Genomic DNA, 17912 nt, shown 5'->3' on the forward strand with positions numbered 1-17912 from the left:
TGAGTGACAACAAAACGTGGGCAGAATGCCTGAGCGCACCAGCCGGACGCTGAGGGCCTCTGGCTGGCGCTTCCTTCCCTCTTTCCAAGTACAGCCCTTCCCACCTGTCAACCCAAGCCTAGCTATACTGCCAACCTTTGGCAGTGATTCTTCCAATAAATACACCTAAGCCACTTTATTTTTCAGATTTCAGTGAGGAAAGCCCCGGGAGAAGAGGGCTTCGCCTCAGTACTACTCGCGTTAACTGGCATTCCATGTGGTTAGCAGCTGCTAAGTGAGTAGGAGACGGTCACCTCCAAGAGCTTCTACTATACACACTGCCGCTTCCAGCTTAGTCCAGAAAGACTGTACACTTTCCTCTCTCCCCACCACAAACAAAACCAGAAAAGCCAACCCAAAACCAAGCGACTGCAACGAACAAGGCTTGGCGGACTGGAGTTGATGACATTGTCACACTGTGATGGATCTGCTGCAGAATCTGCTTATCAAAACCATGGGAGAGTGTCCTGATGCTTCTGCTCTCACGGTTACTGTCCAAGCCATGTAATGTTAGGGACTTTTATAGTGAGGTGCTCAATATGAAATGTTATACAGATCTTTTGGCTTTGGGTCCAGCTATGTTACAAAAACTTCCTTCCCAACCCTCCCCTTAAGTATTGCCATTTATCTGAATGGATTTACAAATTCAGACTCTGACCACATGGGGAACACTCAAGAACTGAGGTCCCAGTACAGAAAGGATACGGTGAGAACAAAGCCCCAGGAGCGTCTGTCAGCCAAGGGAAGAGGGTGGGCAGCGCCGCCTCCGACGGTGGGCAGAGTTCACAGTTTCACAGGTTACACAAGGAAGTCAGCTGATAGGTTGCTTTTTCCAACAGGACTTGAAACAAAGGCAGTTCAGAAACTCTTCCAGGCATGGTGTCGACTAGTTAGACGTCTACTACAGTCACTCCAGAGAGAAGGGTGCGGGATCCCACGGCAGAGGCTGGCTGCAGTCGCTACAGAAGATGTTTTGAAAACCTTCTAGTTCTGATGCTGCCGTGATGGCTGAACATGAGACGAGGGTCAAACCTGTACCTGGGAAAGGAAGAACAAACCAGCTGTGCCACTAACTAGGTTAACTTCCCAAATGGGAGCCACACAATTACAGTTAACAAAATTTGGGAAACAAACCAGGCTACATTATTTTTTATAGAGTGACTCTTGGGCAAGCCATTATACCAAGCTGAGTTTTCTAATTTGAAATGTAGTGTTTGGGCTATCTGGGCTGCATGGGAGTTCTGTGACTGAATCCTTCTAACCCTTAGTGCTAGATGTTCAGAGGGCAACAGGGCAGATGCTAACCCAGCAGGTCTGTGTTCTAGCAGTGAGTGGTCAGGGACTGTTTGGTCGCACATCACAGTTCAAGTGGCTCCAAGCCTTGGATCCAGCAGGAGAATAGTAATATGGTTAAAAAGTGGAATGAATTGCTACGGACATTGAACTTTATTTGGCTCGATAAAAACATTCTGAGCCAAGTAGCTGCTGGAAATTACAAAATCAGTCGAAGTCCGAGGTTGGAGCTTTAAGAGACTGAAATTTTAAAAAATTTACTTGAGAGATCTGTGTCCCTGATGGTGCTTTTCATCTCCTGGTTCACTCCTTCAGTGCTTCCAGGAGCCAGGAGCCTAGAGCTGACTCCAGATCGGCAGCATGGGTGGCAGGCCATGTCATCACTGCTGCCCTCAGGCTGCAGATCAGCAGGAAGCTTGAATTAGGGGTAGACCTCGGACTCAAACCCAGGCCCGTGATGCCCCAACCACTGTGCCGGATGTCAGCCTCACAGTGTATATGACACATTCTTTATAGTACTGTTACACAGTGTTAGTTTACTGGTATCGGTATCTCCTTGGCGCCCTATACTTTTTACATATGTAAAACAAGCTGTCTATAAGCCAGTTTCTCTATTCATTTACCTACATTCATCTCCAGTACGGACTGAAGATTTAAAGTGCAGATGGCTAATTACCTTACCTTCCACAATTTCAGGACATCATTCTTCCCCTTCTATTAGAGTATCAGAAATGAAATTATCCTTTCCCAGTGAAAAGTTTAACTTCGTATCATCTGAGCGGAACAGGCGCTCTACTGCGCAGTACACTGACACCTAGTGGTCCTGGTGAGCGCTACCACTCAAGAGGCGAGGAGCAGGTATGCACTGCAGAGCTCAGGCCACCAGCACAAGTGACTGGATTCCTGCTGGCCCTGAGGGAGAACTGGCCCCTAGGAGCATCCAAGCCAGTCTAGGACTGTGGAGAGTGGCTCAGCAGATGGGAGCACTTGCTCCCTCCCTGACTGAATAAAGAGCTACAGGATGAGGAGGAACAACCCCCAACTCAGCAGGTAGTAATTCCCCGCGTACATTCCCACACTGGCATCTGTGACGAGTAGCAGACTGGTTGGTGTCTTTCATTGGCATTTCTGAGAAGTGAAATGAAGGCCTATGTTCCTGTGCTCTCTCTAGGGAACAAGGCAGCACTGTATCAACACTTACAGAAGGCCCCAGCGCAAGCGAGCGACTTCAAGACAACTCACACCTGTGCAGGAGAGGAAGCGCCCCCGCCGCAGTGGGAGGCAGGGCTGTGGCTCTCACCGAAGCACTGCCTGGCCCGGAAGGCAGTGCTGCTTGCCCCACGCCACAGGCTGAGGCACCACGGACACGTATTTCCACCCCACAGCAGACATGACGAAAGCAGCTCAGTTCTCAGGAACATATCCGCTCAAGACAACAAACTTAGCAAGTCAAGGAAAATGAAACTTACTCAGGGTCAAAAACTCCTGGAGTACGACAGGTTGGCCCAGAGCAGGACTGCAGCATCATTAAGCGGTAGTTCATCTTTCCTAAAAGCTCTGGGTCAATGCTTTTAGCGATGTTAGTGATCTGGTCGGGGTCTGCAGTCAGATTATAGACTTCCACAAACACCTACAGGAAATCAAAGGATGGAAGGAAAAGAGGATATAGGGTGTATGAAGAAATACTTGCACAGAGGGTGGAAGATGAAACGCTGTGACCTTGAGACAATTTGGCTGCTTGCTGCACACCCGGTGCCTCTGGGCAGCCAGCAGGGGCAGGGGCACGGAAGGCAGGAGCCTCGAATGGCAGGCTGTCTGCAGTCAGGCCACTGACATGACAGCCTAGAGTTGAGGGCTGAGGTTTTTTTGTATAAGTGTGTGATTCTGCTGTTAAGACAATGTTAGCTTTTCTTACTTTAAAAAGTAGTTGTGGATGTGTGACACTGACTGAAGAAAGATCCAGTATGTATTTCTAACACTAGACATGCCTAACATGTCAGCATTTCCTTCTATCTTTATGCTGACCAACCTGGGGTCAAATGATATGCAAGGATTATGGTAGTAAATGCTGTTGTTAGGGACTTCCAGTAGCTGCGTTCAGACTATCACTTATGAAGTAGTTTATCAAACAGGTGAATGTTACGGCGAAAGAGGAACAGGAAGCGAGTCTAAGGAAAGCTCTCCCCTGCCAGGCACAGTGCTTCTGAGGTGTGAACAGCACAGGGAGGAAGCTGGTTTTGAGGACACAAGCACTCAGCTGCTGTGGTCTTCAGGGCTATCCGACAGGTGTGAACACAAGCTGACCCACGGTACGAGGCCACAGGGGAGCAGAGGCCCCATGAGGAGCCTTCAGCCAATGCCCACCGACCCATGCTGGCCCCACATCCACCTTCCCGGGGCGATGATGCGGCCTAGCCTCGGCCCCTGCCTGCTCTCCCGAACAGTGCTGGGTTGAGCACCAGACTTTGCCTGTAAGTTAGCTGCTAGGGAGCTTTCTAGCAAATGCCCGCATGCCCTGCGCCTCCATGCAGGCTGACATGCGTCACCTGCGCTGGAACAGACCGGGAAGGTCACGCAGCAGGCACGTGTCAGTCTGAAAAGTGTGCACTTCAAGTGTCTGGGTGGTGGCTGAAGCAACGAGAGATGCCTTCAAGGTCAGTTAGGGAGAGGCAGGCACGACCTCCAGAAACTGACTTAACTAAAGGGAACCTGAGGTCAAGTACAGATGAGAACATCTTGGGACTTACTTCCAGACCACCAAGTGCAGCCACAGAACACTAGTAAGAAACGGACAGAGGCCGAGGCCCCTCTTACCTCCTGGTCATCAAACTCGCAGTACTGCAGGTTCCACAGTGCCGACATGGTCCTCACGCAGGCATAGGTGTTGTTGTAGGCATCTTCACACACACAGTCTGGGAAACATTGCTGGAGGGGTGTTCAGAAAGAAAGATCATTCTTTCTACCCAATTAATACCTACTGCTGACAAGGGCAACAAAGTGGAATGGACAGAAACCAGGAAGCCTTTCTCAGAAGCAGGTGTGGGGACAGTATTGTGGCGTAGGAGGTGAGGCCAGCTTGTGAGGTACTGGCATCCATATGGGCCTTGGCTGCTCCACTCCTGGTACAGCTCCCTGCTGATGGCCTGTGAAAAGCAGATGATGGCCCAAGTGTTTGGGAGACCTGGAAGAAGTTTGCTTCAACTTGGTTCAGTGCTAGCTGCTGTGGCCATTTGAACCAGCAGAGGGAAGATCTTCATCTCTTTCTCTGTAACTCAACTTTCAATAAACTTAAAAAAGAAGTGAGGTTTTGCTCCTGACTCTGGCCACCCCTGCGCGATGCTCTCCTGACAAGCAGTTATAAAGTACACATGTCAAAAGTACACAGGGGCATCATCGCTACCCCCAGGAGTCTTCTGAAAGGGCTATTGGTGTTACTGTAAACAGAAAACTGCTAACATGAGCACTGTCAACTCGGCTGCAGCTATTTATGAATGCGCCTTTAAAAAATAGTGATACATTTGTCTGAAGAGCAGAGACCTATGTACTGGTTCACTGCTCAGATGCCCACAAAGGCTTGGGCTGCACTTGGCTAAGCCAGACCAAATGCAGGAACTCTTCACAGAGGTGGCGAGAACCCAAGCATCCGGGCCAGCATCCACTGCCTCCCGGCACATGAGCAGAGGGCTGGGCTGGAAGCAAAGTAGCTGGGGCTCAAATGGGCTCTTCCATATGGGATGGTAGCATCCAAAGAAGGGCTTTAATCCTGTATGCCACAACGACCCATGAGTGTTTTCATCAGATAAGATCAAACTTGTAACTTACTACTTCATGTCTTCCATAAGAGCTGTTACTTGTACTGTTAGTTGGTTCTTTCACAGCATTTGGATGTTATGAAAGCAACTCCAAGTGGAAGCCCATTTCCCACTCTCAAAGTGAGGCCAACGTGGGTGGCTGTTACTACCGTCATGACCTGCCTGGGTGCCAGCACTGCAAGGCACTCTTGATGGCATGGTTAAGGGTAGAATCTCATCCCTGCACCAGATGGACTCGTAAGAATGGTACAGCTATGGAGGGGAACAGGGTTTGACAACTGCAGGCACACAGGCTGATACAGGCACTAGTTATGTAAGCTGAAAGGATCTCAAGTGTGCATTCTGACGACAGGTACCCCGCAGCACTTTTAGGATTAGTGCTGTGTTCAATGAAAAAGTCATAGAAACCAATTCAAACTATTACTCACAGATACTCCAGGACTTAGGGAGGGACACGTTGGGTCGGTGACGTTACGGCCTTCTCCTTGGTACTCCACCAGGACATCTGATCTCCAGGTCAAGTTACTGGCCCCTGTCTAGAAAGAAAAGCCGAAGCAGCTTCTGTGAGGCAGACAAACTTACTCTTTTACCTGAGGGGACTTGTCATCAAAACTAATTGGACTGTTCATTTGGTAACTCAGGAAAGGACTGGAGTGGATGCTTAAGAAAGCTGCTGAGTAGCACGTCTGGTATTTACAGAGTCTTTACAAGCAACAACAAAGCGCTTGGAACATTTAATAGCTTCTTCTCAAGACTGTCTCTGAGAAAGCAGCTCAGGGTTTGGAAACTGATAAAGTAGCTAACTTTGTTTAGCTAACAAAGCTTAAAGTCACAGCATAAATTACTCAAAGTCTGGGTTGAACAGTACTATTTATATGTTCTGTGTAAGAACAGTTCTTAGCTCATACTTAGAGCAACCCAACAGGACAAGAACAGCAGGGCTGGCATGTAAAAGGGCTGTAACGGAGCTAAGGACCTGGGGATGATCGGAAAGGAGGTGCAGTGGCTGGCCGGGTTTACTCTGCTGCACACCGCTGGAGGACACCAGCAGCACTGAAAACCAGAAAGTTAATGCAGGTGCACTAATGGCAGCAGGAGGAAGAATTTCGGAATAAGAGCAGATTTTGGATCAAAAGCACATGAATATAGGATGGAAGAAGAAAACATGGCAATGTGATTGTCTGAAACCCAGTAGGGAAGCAGTGCAAAGTCAGATTGGAGAGTCAGCTGACAAACTGAACAGGAAAAGGCCCTATGCATCAGTCTGCATGTCTGTCCAAGATACAGCGGCAGGTGATGGAGAACAGTGGGCTCTGAAGAGGGAAGTTCCACAACCAGGGCTGCATAGCAGCTAGGATGCCTGTGTCCTCTATTGGTGCATCTGGGTTCAACTTCCAGCTTCTTGTTAATGCAGACCCTGGAAGGCAATGATGAAGGCCCAAGTAGTTGCATCCCTGCCACCCAACTACTGAGAATTGCAGTGAGCTCCCAACTCCTGAGTCGGGTCCTGGCTGTTTACAGACAAGCTCACTCTCTTAAAGTTAGCCAAAAAGCAGAATCGGGATTGGGAGATGGGGGAAAAACTGAATAGGAAGGTTTTAGAACATTTTAAGAGCAGGTTTGGTAAGATAGTAGTCTGAAAAGAATGAACTCAGACCGCCAGCAGCCCTAAGGAACCCAAAGATGCTCAGATCCTCCAGCAATTCCCATGAACAGTGAAATGGGAGAAGCTGCTTTATAGCAGAAGTTCTCATTTAGCCTCCCTGGAGAACTTGTTATAAATGCAAATTCTTAGTATCCAGTGGAGGAAAGGAGCAGCCTGGATTTTAAGGAGCACCACAGGCATTTATGGGGAGCTTGAGAGAGAGGTCCTCTGCTGTAAAGGACCTTTAACCAGGGCAAACATGTAGGGGAAGGAATGGTAACCTTAAAGGCCAGAGCAGTGGGAGAGCAGTCAGAAATAGCAACCTGTTTCCCAACCTACTCTTCTGCAAGGAAACCTGAACAGGTCTGCACTTCCGGGCCTCAGAAATCATGGGTCACAGGGACTTCAGAAGCTGTCCTATCAGGCCCAAGTACACACACTTCTGAGCCACAGAAGCTGGAGGCTAGAGCAAAGTATCTGTGAGGTTTGAGTGTCTTTAAGAGTTTAGAGGGAGTGGAAATTGGCCTATGATTGAGGCTCCCATTCCAGATCAGAATAGCTGGGATCAGTCCCTAGAGCTCCAGCTCGATTCTACCATCCTGCCAACACAGACCCTGGGAAGCAGTGATGTTTTGCCACCTACGTGGCCTGAGGGGTCTGTACTCACCAAAATGGGCAATAAGGACATCCCATCCATCTGCGTCTTATTCAGGCTATAGCCAGCAATGTCCAAAATAGTAGGGCCTAAATCAATGTTGGCGACAAGCATCTGTGAGAATGGAGAAAAAGAAAATCAACCTACAATACAATTGGTCCCATTTTCCTTTCTAACCTACAGCAAGTAAAACTCTCCTTTTCCATCAACCTGCGCAACAGATAGTATTCACCATGACATTTTGTACAGCCCATACTTCCTTGGGTCTCACCATTTCCTGTATTTAAATACAGGAACTTTTTTTTCAAAGGAGGAGCTTATAAATAATTCCCCTCAGAAGTGTCATATGCACTTATTGCACTGTAAACTATTATTCCTTTTTTTTTTCTAAAAGATTTGAAAGACCAAGTGACAGAGAGAAAGGGATAGACAGAGATCAACTTTCCATCCATCCACTGGTTCATTCCCCAAGTGTCCACCACAGGCAAAGCTGGGCCAGGCAGAAACCAGGCCAGGAGCTCCCATCTGGTCTCCCACACGGGTGGCAGAAACCATGTACATGAGCTGTCATTTTCTGCCTCCCAGGAGAACTGGCAGGAAGTTGGATCAGAAGCAGAGGTAGGACTTGATCCCAGGGAGTCTGATACTAGATGTGGATGCCTCAAACAGCAGCTTTACCCGCTGTGCCCTGACCAAGATGTTTTTTAAAAATTACTTTTTTTTTTTTTAAAGATTTATTTTTATTACAAAGTCAGATATACTGAGAGGAGGAGAGATAGAGAGGAAGTGGAGCTGCCGGGATTAGAACCAGCAGCCATATGGGATCAAGGCGAGGACCTTAGCCACTAGGCCACACTGCCGAGCCCCTAAAAATTACTTTGAAATTACTGTTGAATCATAGGAATCACGAGAAACATGCTGAGCTGATCATTTCTGGGCAACAGTTTCCAACTTGATTATCCAGAACAGTTCACTAAATCTGAGTTTAGATCCTAAATTTTTTTAAGCTCAAAAGATGAATGCCATTTACAAACCAGTTTCTCAAAGAATCTTGCAAGCTTTGAAGACTGGACAACTTATTCTAACAAAGCCTTTGGTTTCTTTTTAAGATTTATTTTTATTGGAAGACATTTTTATTGGAAGACTTATTTTTATTTTCATCAGATTTATAGAGAAAGATCTTGGTTCATTCTCCAAGTGGCCACAATGGCCAGAGCTGAGCTGATCCAAAGCCAGCAGCCAGCAGCTTCTTCCAGGTCTCCCATGAGGATCCCAAGGTTTTGAGTTACCCTCCACTGCTTTCCCAGGCCACAAACAAGGAGCTGGATAGGAAGTGAGGCAGCTGGCAGCATGGTAGCATAGCAGTTGAAAGTCCTCACCTTGCCCGCATTGGGATCCCATATGGGTGCTGGTTCTTATCCCGGCAGCCTGGCTTCCCATACAGCTCCCTGCCTGTGGACTGGGAAAGCAGTCAAGGATGGCCCAAAGCCTTGGGACCCTGCATTTGCGTGGGAGACCCCGGAAGAGGCTCCAAGCTCCTGGTTTCAGATCAACTCAACTCTAGCTGTTGTGGCTACTTAGGGAGTGAATCAGCAGACCGAAGATTTTTCTCCATCTCCTTCTCTCTGTACATCTGCCTTTCAATCAAATTAATTTTTAAAAAGGGGGAGACAAAGGGATTAAATAAAAGCTCCAGAAAACTTGCTTCTGAGTTACTATAGCTAGCTGTAGAGCTATGAGAGTCACACAAGCATCTTCACTAGCCTGTAGTTTCCTTGGTGACCAGGATAGATATCTGGCTGAGAGTGAACTGGTGTAACCCTACAGCTGTCAGAAGTGATCACTCAGTGAAGGCAGCTCATGGGAAAGGCAATCATGTGTTACTGAGAAAAAAAATCCACAAAATGGGAAGTCTGCAGAGATTATTACAGGAGCCACTGTCAGAGACTGTCCCTAGTTCCAAGTCTCAGGCAAGGTGAGCAACTAGGAATACTGGTTGCCAAGGCTCAGCGTGAACATGGCAGTGATCTTGTTAGAAAGGAGAGACAGCAGGGGACAGGAGTTCCCCAATTAGAGCAAGACAAGGTGTCCACAGACCCTGAAGGGGAGATCTCAGTGACACTCACTCCACAAACGAAGGAAGGTCCATCCTGCATGCCTTACCAACATGGCCAGGACAGTTTGTAGGAAAAGAGAAATGGTAAATACCAAATAGAAGCTCCACAGCTGTGAAACAGGGAGGGCCTGTTAAGCACAAGCTGCAACAAAGGCCAACAGTTACGCAGAAAGGACTGTTCAAGACTTTAAACATTTGTCAGTGTCACAGAGGGCGGATGAGAGCGGGAGGGATCTTCCACCCCGACGCACTCCCCGAATGGCCCTCCCCGGTGGAGCTGGGCCGTGCTGGGACTGGAACTCCATCGGGCACTCCATGTGGGTGCGAGAGGCCCAAACTCTTGGGCCATCTTCTGCTTCCTTCCCAGCCACATAAGCAGGAAGGGAGCTGGACTGGAAGCAGAGCAGTCGGGACTTAAAACTCATAAGGGGTGCTGGCATTGCAGGAGGTGGCCCAACCCTACTGTGCCACCAAACAAGCCCGGGAGGCTCTCTCTAATGGCATTTTGCTGCAGAGAGATAAAAATCTCTAAGTTCTACTATAAATCCAGTCACCGAGGTTTGGCACAATTTTGCCATTAACATATGTCATGATCACATCTTCCTTAAATACGCTGGGTAAATTCTAAGATTCTGGTAAGGAATCTCAAAAGTAGTGTTCTGGGGTCAGTGTTGTCGCACAGCAAGTTAAGCTACTCCCTGCGAGATCAGCATCCTAAATGAGTACGGGTTCAAGAACCAGCGGCTCCGCTTCCCATCTAGCTCAGCTCTCTGCAAATGGCCCAAGTGCTCGGGTCCCTGCACTCATGTGAAAGACCCAGAAGAAGCTCCTGGTTCCTGGCTTTCACCTGCCACAGCCTTGGCCACTACAACCATTTAGGGAGTGAACCAGTGAATGGAAGAACTGTATCTCTCCATCTCTTTCTCCATGTGACTCTGGTTTTAAAATTAATAAATTCAGAGCCCGGCGCCATGGCCTAGTGGCTAAAGTCCTCGCCTTGAACGCCCCGGGATCCCATATGGGCGCCGGTTCTAATCCCGGCAGCTCCACTTCCCATCCAGCTCCACACTTGTGGTCTGGGGAAGCAGTCGAGGACGGCCCAAAGCTTGGGACCCTGCACCCGCGTGGGAGACCCGGAAGAGGTTCCTGGTTCCCGGCATCGGATCGGTGCGTACCGGCCCATTGCGGCTCTCCTGGGTAGGGAAACATCGGACGGAAGATCTTCCTCTCTGTCTCTCCTCTCTGTATATCTGGCTTTCCAATAACAATAAAATCTTAATAAATAAATAAATAAATAAATCTTAAAAAAAAGCATGTTAAGTTAGGAGTTGGGAGGCCTCTCGTGGACACTAAAATGTGAGTGAAGAATTCAGAGGAATTTTTTCTATCTCTGGTTTTTTAATTTATTTTTTAATTTTTTTTATTTTTATTTTATTTTATTTTTTTTTTAGCTCTGGTTTTTATACAACAAAGAATTACAATGGGCATCATGGCTCAGTGTGGTAATGCCTATTGAAACATTACGGGTTTCAAGTGGCTGTAATGATGGAACTTTCACCACATTATGTTTTAGTATAAAATTTTCTTATTTCATCTGAAAGGCACACTTTGTGGAGGTGGAACAGAGAAGATTTTCCATCTGCTGGTTCGCTTCCCAAATGGCAGTAACAGCCACAGCAGAGCTAATCTGAAGCTGGGAGCCAGGAGCCTCTTCTGGGTCTCCCACTTGGGTGCAGGGTCCCAAGGACACAAAGCAACCTTTGTTGCTTTCACAGCCAGAAGTAGACATCTTATTAGGAAGTAAAGCAGCTGGGACACGAATCAATGCCCATATGGGATGCCAGTACTGCAAACAGAGGCTTATTAGCCTGATACACCACTGTGCCACCCCCTGAGTATACACTAAATGACTCATTTATGGGGCAAGAGTGGTTGTAGAGCAGGTAAGGCCACCGCCTGCAATGCCAGCATTCCCATAGGGGCACCAACTGAGTCTCAGCTGCTCTGCTGCCAATCCAGCTCTCTGCTGGTGTTCCTGGTCCCCCGCTGCCTATGTGGGAGACTCAGATGAGTTCTGACTCCCAGCTTCAGCTTTCCTCAACCCTGGCCATTGTGGTTCTCCAGCAAGTGAACCAGGGCATAGAAGATCTGCGTCTCTCCCTTTCTTTTTCAAATAAATAAATCTTACAAATTCTATTTGCACACTTTCTAAGACCGGAAATCTATTATTCCATACTGCATAGTCTCTCAATTTGTTAGAGGATGTTCTGATCAAGTGAAAGCTCTTAGGAAGCTCTGGGGTATGCTATCAAGGACTGTCTTGCGCTAACCTTCTGACTTTTAGCTCCAAGAAAGACAGGGCTCCATAATTACGTACGAGAGCAAAAAGGCAGTGGTTCTCAGAATACATCAATCTCCAAACACACACTTAAACCTGGATGTTAAAGAATTTACATAGGACTTTCAAAGTCAAGCTTCAGGGCATACCAGCAAGTCCCCAAATCCATTCAGTGAAAAATTGACTACATGAGAAAGCACAGAACTCCCACCTTGGACCGCTCATCCACATGGCACCTGCTGGTAATGCTCCAGAATTCAGATTTCACAGGGCAAGGCTTACTTTTCCCAAAATCTTAAAGGCAACAGGAAGTCTTCCTAACTGTTCAGTTTTATTTCCACTGGAGCCCATATGTCATTCCAGTTTCTCCAGTTTCTTTCCTAAAAAATTCTACTGAAGAGTCGGTGCCATTGTGTAGTGGATTAAGCCTCTGCCTGTGGTGCTGGCATCCCATGTAGTTGTCAGTTTGATTTCCAGCTGCTTTAATTCTGATCCTGCTTGCTGCCTTTTAATGCACCTAGAAAAGCAGCCAAAGATGGCCCAACACTTTGGACCTCTTCACCCATGTGGGAGACCTGGAAGAAGCTCCAGCCTCCCAGCTTTGGACCAGCTCTAACTACTGAAGCCATTTGGGAATTCAGCCAATGGATGAAGATCTCTCTAACTCTGCCTTTTAAACAAAAATAAATACATCTTTAAAAATAACCTCTAGAGTCCAGCACAGTAGCCTAGCAGCTAAAGTCCTTCCTTGCCTTGCACGTACCAGGATCCCCTATGGGCAGCGGTTCTAATCTTGGTGGCCCCACTTCCCATCCAGCTCCCTGCTTGTGGCCTGGGAAAGCAGTCAAGGACGTCCCAAAGCCTCTTGGGACCCTGCACCCATATGGGAGACCCGGAAGAGGCTCCTGGCTTCAGATTGGCTCAGCTCCAGCAGTTGCAGCACTTGGGAAGTAAATCAGACAGATCTTCCTCTGTCTCTCCTCTCTGTAGATCTGACTTTGCAATAAAAATAAAATCTTTAAAAAATAAAAATAATCTATCCACAGAGTAGTGTAAAAAACATGGATACTGACTTTAAGAATAGGGTCCTTAAGAGAAAAAGAAAATACAAAAGATAATGAAGAGAATTCTGACAAATCGATTAAGAAGGCTCTAAGGAGAGTAAGTGAAAGGCAAACACGTCAACATTCAGTCTCAGATTAAGCCAGATTATACTCAACAGATCACACAGGCTGGCCTGTTTTCAAACCCACTTTGCACTTTTCATTTTTTTCAGTTATGCCTGATACTTTCTTGGGTTTCAGAGTTAAGGACCGAAAGTGATTTAGGGAAGGACAGCAGACCTCAGTGGCCGAGTCTGGCGAGCCTTCTCTGCCAACTGTGAGAACCAAGTGCTTGAGAGGTCAAAGTGGCCGCGATCTCCAGGAAGATACGTTAGTGATGGCAACCAGATTCGGGAGAAGATCAGGAAGCTGAATGCCACGGGCAGCACTAGAGTGTGGCACCTCACAGGGGTTCTCGGGGAGAAGCAGCAAGCAGAAGGAAGACCCCGCCAGGGCCAGGCGTCTCAGAGGACAGGTTTCTGATGGTCCACCACTCAAAGTGAGGCCATGACGGCCAGCAGCAGATGGGAGCCGTGCCCTGGGCAGAGTGCAGCATCAGCATCTGCACTGAACTCGGAGTGCTCACATGGCACAGCCCGAGGAGCTCTGCTCCCCAGAGTGAACCCCAAGCCAGGCTGCCTGTCAGAGCGGCCTGTAAACACGGGAAGCAGATGCTCGACCCCACCAGCCCACGCATACACTGCTCTTCTTCACAACGCTGATGAGTGCCCTTTGCTGAGAATCACTACAAGGCAAACACCTGTCTCAGAAGACGAACAGGGAGGTGCAGTTGGCCTGGTGGTTAATACCCTGTTCACAGGCATCCCATATCATAGTGTCTAGGTTTGAGTCCTGCCTTTGGTCCCAACTGCAGTTTCCTGTTAATGGGGACCGTGGGAACGGTGGTGATGCTTCAAGTAAAAAGCTTTTAGAATGGAAAAAGTTATTCATGATAATGTGACATACTTAATTCAGGGTGTCTGGAGTCCCAGCTTCTCTGCTTCTGGTTCAGCTTTCGCCAATGAGACACTTGGAAGGTGATGATGGTTCCCGTGCTTGGGTCCCTGGCACCCAGGTGGAGAACAGATTCAGTGCTGGTCTCCTGGATTTGGCCTGCTCAGCCCTGGCTGATGTGAGCATTTGGGGAGTAAACTAGTGGATGAGAGAGGTTTTTTTTTTTGTGCCTTTTAGGTGCAATAATTGTTTTAAAAGGCTCATAAGCACATGCGATTTTGCACTGATCAGCCTGCCCCCCCCTGGGTGAGTGCCTACCTGTACAAGCCATCAGTTTGTCAGCACCTACCTTGCTAGTCTGATTTGGTTTGATTCCAGGCCCTCGAACCAATAGTGGAACTTTGATGTCAAACTCATACAGCTGTCGTTTGTCTATTGGCAATGAAAATTGTCCTGAAAACAAACATGAGGTAAAGATGGTGCCAAGACATAAGTGTTACTCATACTTCATTTCATTCAATCAGTAGCAAAAACTGACAACCTTGTGCTACTAATACTGTTTTAATAGAGAGCATAAATCCGCCTGGATCTCACTATCTCATTACTATAAGGCAGGAAAAACTGAGTTCAGTCTTAAGCAGATGAAGGAACTCATTGCTTTAAGACATCAAGACAAACCAGCAGAAGTAATGGCTGCAAAGTACCAAGATATCAATACATAAAAACCAATGCATGGGCCTGGGCATTTGGCCTGGTCAGTAAGACACCGTGCACTGTATCCGAGTGCCTGGGTTTAATGCCCTGTTTACTCCCAACTCCAGCTTCCTGCTCACAGATCCTGGGATAGTGCCAGTGTTGGGGTCCCTGCGTTCTTAGCTCCTGGTGTTAGCCTTGGCACTGTAGGCATTCGGATGATGAACCAGAGGATGGAAGCTCTTTGCTTATCTGCCTCAAATTTAAAAAACCAAAAAGTTTAAAGAAGTCAGTTTATTTTTTTTAAATCCATTGAATATATTATGCATGATACTCAACCTCTCCACAATTGAATAGTTACACCACAGTCTGCCAAATAAAGGGACAACATCCTTCCTTTGCTCAATGATCTGCTCTGAGATAGCTAAATAACTGACGAAGGGAAGTTCTCTAAGGAATCCAGCTAATAAATCCAAGAGAGCACAGAGCTATGAAATCATCATTTTGCAGTTTCTAAGAGGATAATGGATATAACTAGCATTCCACAATGGAATTTTCACCATTTCAGCAATCATCACCAACACAAGCTTCGGTGAAAGGCCATGGGAAAGGCTCAGGCTGTGGCCAGCCAAGCCGCCCGTGAAGGCATCCCCAGGGGGAATGGTCAGATAGCATGGGCCAGAACTCACTTCAACAGCAACCACATCACCAAGGAAACATTCTCACCTGAAAACTCACATTCTTACTCAGTCTCCACCCAACCACCAATCTATAGGAAATGCTGGGTGGAGATGAACAAGTGGTGGCATCACACTACACGACGACCAAGTGCAGAAAGTGACCTAGTCTAGCTGGAAGAAGACGCACTCTTCCCAGTAAATCAGTGGCAAAAACCAGACATAGCAATTAACGGTAACATACAAACTTTTAGTTCTTGAAAACAAATTAGATATGCAAGAAAATAATAAATAAGACATGAAGGGGGCAGGAAGAATTCAAAGGATTGGCCATGTGCATTGAACAATAGGGGTTTTACTCATCTTGTACTATGCTTTAAAATATTGATAATACACTAAATGGCTATTCAATCTGCTCCAATGTAACTAAACTTTAGTTCTAGTCCAGTGGAAATTTATAGATGAGTAAACAAAACTTTTCAAACAAGGTACAGATAGAATAAATATCAGGGACATGGAGCTGACTAATACTGCAGTTTTGTAACATGAAATTCCAAAAAACCCACAAATTCTGCGATTTAGCAAGAAAGTATTTCCCCAACCAATTTTCTCTTGGGCTTCCTGTCTAGAATATCTTAACTCCTAGTCTCTAGAATCTTCTTACCTTTGAAATCAAGTTCAACCTTATTTTTCTGGTAAAGTGGAGCCTGCCTCCAACCCACCAAGCTCATGGCCTGCTCTACAACTAGGACATCATGTAAGTTAGCATACAATAGGCAGTGCTGTTCTGCACCTCAGTTGAGGTGGGCAGTATAGTTCACAATCACAGATTATGTGCTGCATATAAAATTGATGCATATAAAATACAGCAGAGCTGTATGCATTGAAAAATTTCACCAAACGCATAAAAAGGTCTAAGTGTTACAACTTCACCCAAATTTTTTTTTTAAACAAAAGAAAAAGCAAAGAAACTTGGTTTTTCCCATGTGAGGATGATGAGACCCTTTAACCAATGGGTCCTCTGGCTTGTCCACACTGTAAAAGGATCAGAACTTTCTGTCAGGGTGAAAAGGAAAGTTCTCAAAGACCGCAGGAGTACTGAGCCTGCCTCTCACCTGTGTGGTAGCCGTTGTCTGAGGTATAAAAGATGTACGTATTGTTGAGCTCGCCAGTGAACTCCAGTCTCTTGATCAGCTTCTCTACAAGGTCATCAACTGAAAGCAGAGTCTGCCACCTGGACATGGGCAGAGGGTGTGAACAGGACTTCAGGGACAATGGCCAAAGTGGCACCATCTTGCGAAACAGGAAAAACAAAGACCCTCCCTTCCCAATTAAAAATAATCTGTAAACTTCTCTCTCCTCAAATGCTCAAATGTTTCCCAGACTTCCTCATTGCAAAAAACAGATGAGGAAATTCAATTTAATTAATATGTGTAATTATATGTAATATAAAAAGTTAACTATTTCCAAAGAAATGAACCAAGCAGGAAAGGTGCTGTGGTGTATCAGGTAAAGCCACTGCTTGCAGTACCAACATCTCATATGGGCACCAGTTCAAGTCTCAGTTGCTCCACTTCCAATCCAGCTCTCCACTAATATGCTTGGGAAAGCAATGGAAGATGACCCAAGTGCTACATGGGAAACCCAGAAGAAGCTCCTGGCTCTTGGCTGAAACCAGCCCAGTTCTGGCCACTGTGGCCACCAGAGAAGTGAACCAGCAGATGGAATATCTGTGTAATTCTATCTTTCAAATAAAACCAATTAGTTCAATCATTTTACTGCCCTTACCTGGTAAGGGAGAACAACCAGAAGGGAGAGTTAAGCCAATACTGTTACAAATGCTAATTGTTTCAGATAGATCTGTGCTACAACATTATTTAAAATTAAGTCTAAACTAGGAGTCTGAAGCAGGTATTTGGCCTAGTGGTGAAGACAGCTGTTCTGCCCGAGTGTCTGAGTTTGATACCCAACCCCGCCTCTGACTCTAACTTAACTGCTAACAGACTCTAGAAGTAGAAACAACAGCTGAAGTGACTACATTCTTGCTGCTCTCATGGGAAACCTGGATCGAGTTCCTGGCTCTCGGTCTACTGGCCTCTGCTCTAAATGATGTATTTGCTAAGTAATGGATTTTTAGAAACTGACTTAAAGCAGTTTTTTGCAAAAACAAATATTTCCCTTTAAAGCCTCTGGTCTTTTGTCAAATACTTTGGCAAACACACTTTTCTTTAAATACAGGTTAAAAAAAAATCTACCAAATAGTTGACATTTACATTACTCTTCTAGCAAGTCTCAAGAAAGGATGCTTTAACTGGTGTCCAAAGGTCCCTCAACATACTTGAATGCAAAGGAACTGTCCTGCTGAAGTTCCAGCAAAGCCTCCCTCTCACTGATGGGTGTCTCCCCGTCGTTATGTCAGATGACAACAAGTGCAGGCCCCAGTTCCTGGCTTGATCAGGAGGGTCCTCAAACACGCACAGTGCAACAGCAACAGCAGATCTTACCTTTTCCTAAAAGCATTATCTAAAAACTGTATTGAAGAATTAGTCATTGGCGTCTTGGCTTGTCTAATTAACCAGTGCTTGTT

General features: G+C 46.5%; 1 protein-coding gene across 1 annotated transcript in view; it reads right to left on the minus strand.

The window, feature by feature from the left end:
• Positions 1-539: 539 nt before the first annotated feature.
• Positions 540-17912, minus strand: part of GNS (glucosamine (N-acetyl)-6-sulfatase) — a 32919-nt gene continuing 15546 nt past the window's right edge. Inside the window, exons 7-14 of the mRNA XM_004582994.3 lie at positions 17830-17912; positions 16441-16559; positions 14305-14408; positions 7457-7558; positions 5573-5680; positions 4147-4257; positions 2802-2962; positions 540-1077 (exon numbers count right to left, since the gene is read on the minus strand). Of these exons, the coding sequence (XP_004583051.1) occupies positions 999-1077; positions 2802-2962; positions 4147-4257; positions 5573-5680; positions 7457-7558; positions 14305-14408; positions 16441-16559; positions 17830-17912 (867 nt within the window). The 3' untranslated portion in view covers positions 540-998. The remainder of the gene's footprint in view (positions 1078-2801; positions 2963-4146; positions 4258-5572; positions 5681-7456; positions 7559-14304; positions 14409-16440; positions 16560-17829) is intronic.

The sequence above is a fragment of the Ochotona princeps genome, chromosome 15, assembly GCF_030435755.1.
Source record: "Ochotona princeps isolate mOchPri1 chromosome 15, mOchPri1.hap1, whole genome shotgun sequence".
Taxonomy (NCBI): domain Eukaryota; kingdom Metazoa; phylum Chordata; class Mammalia; order Lagomorpha; family Ochotonidae; genus Ochotona; species Ochotona princeps.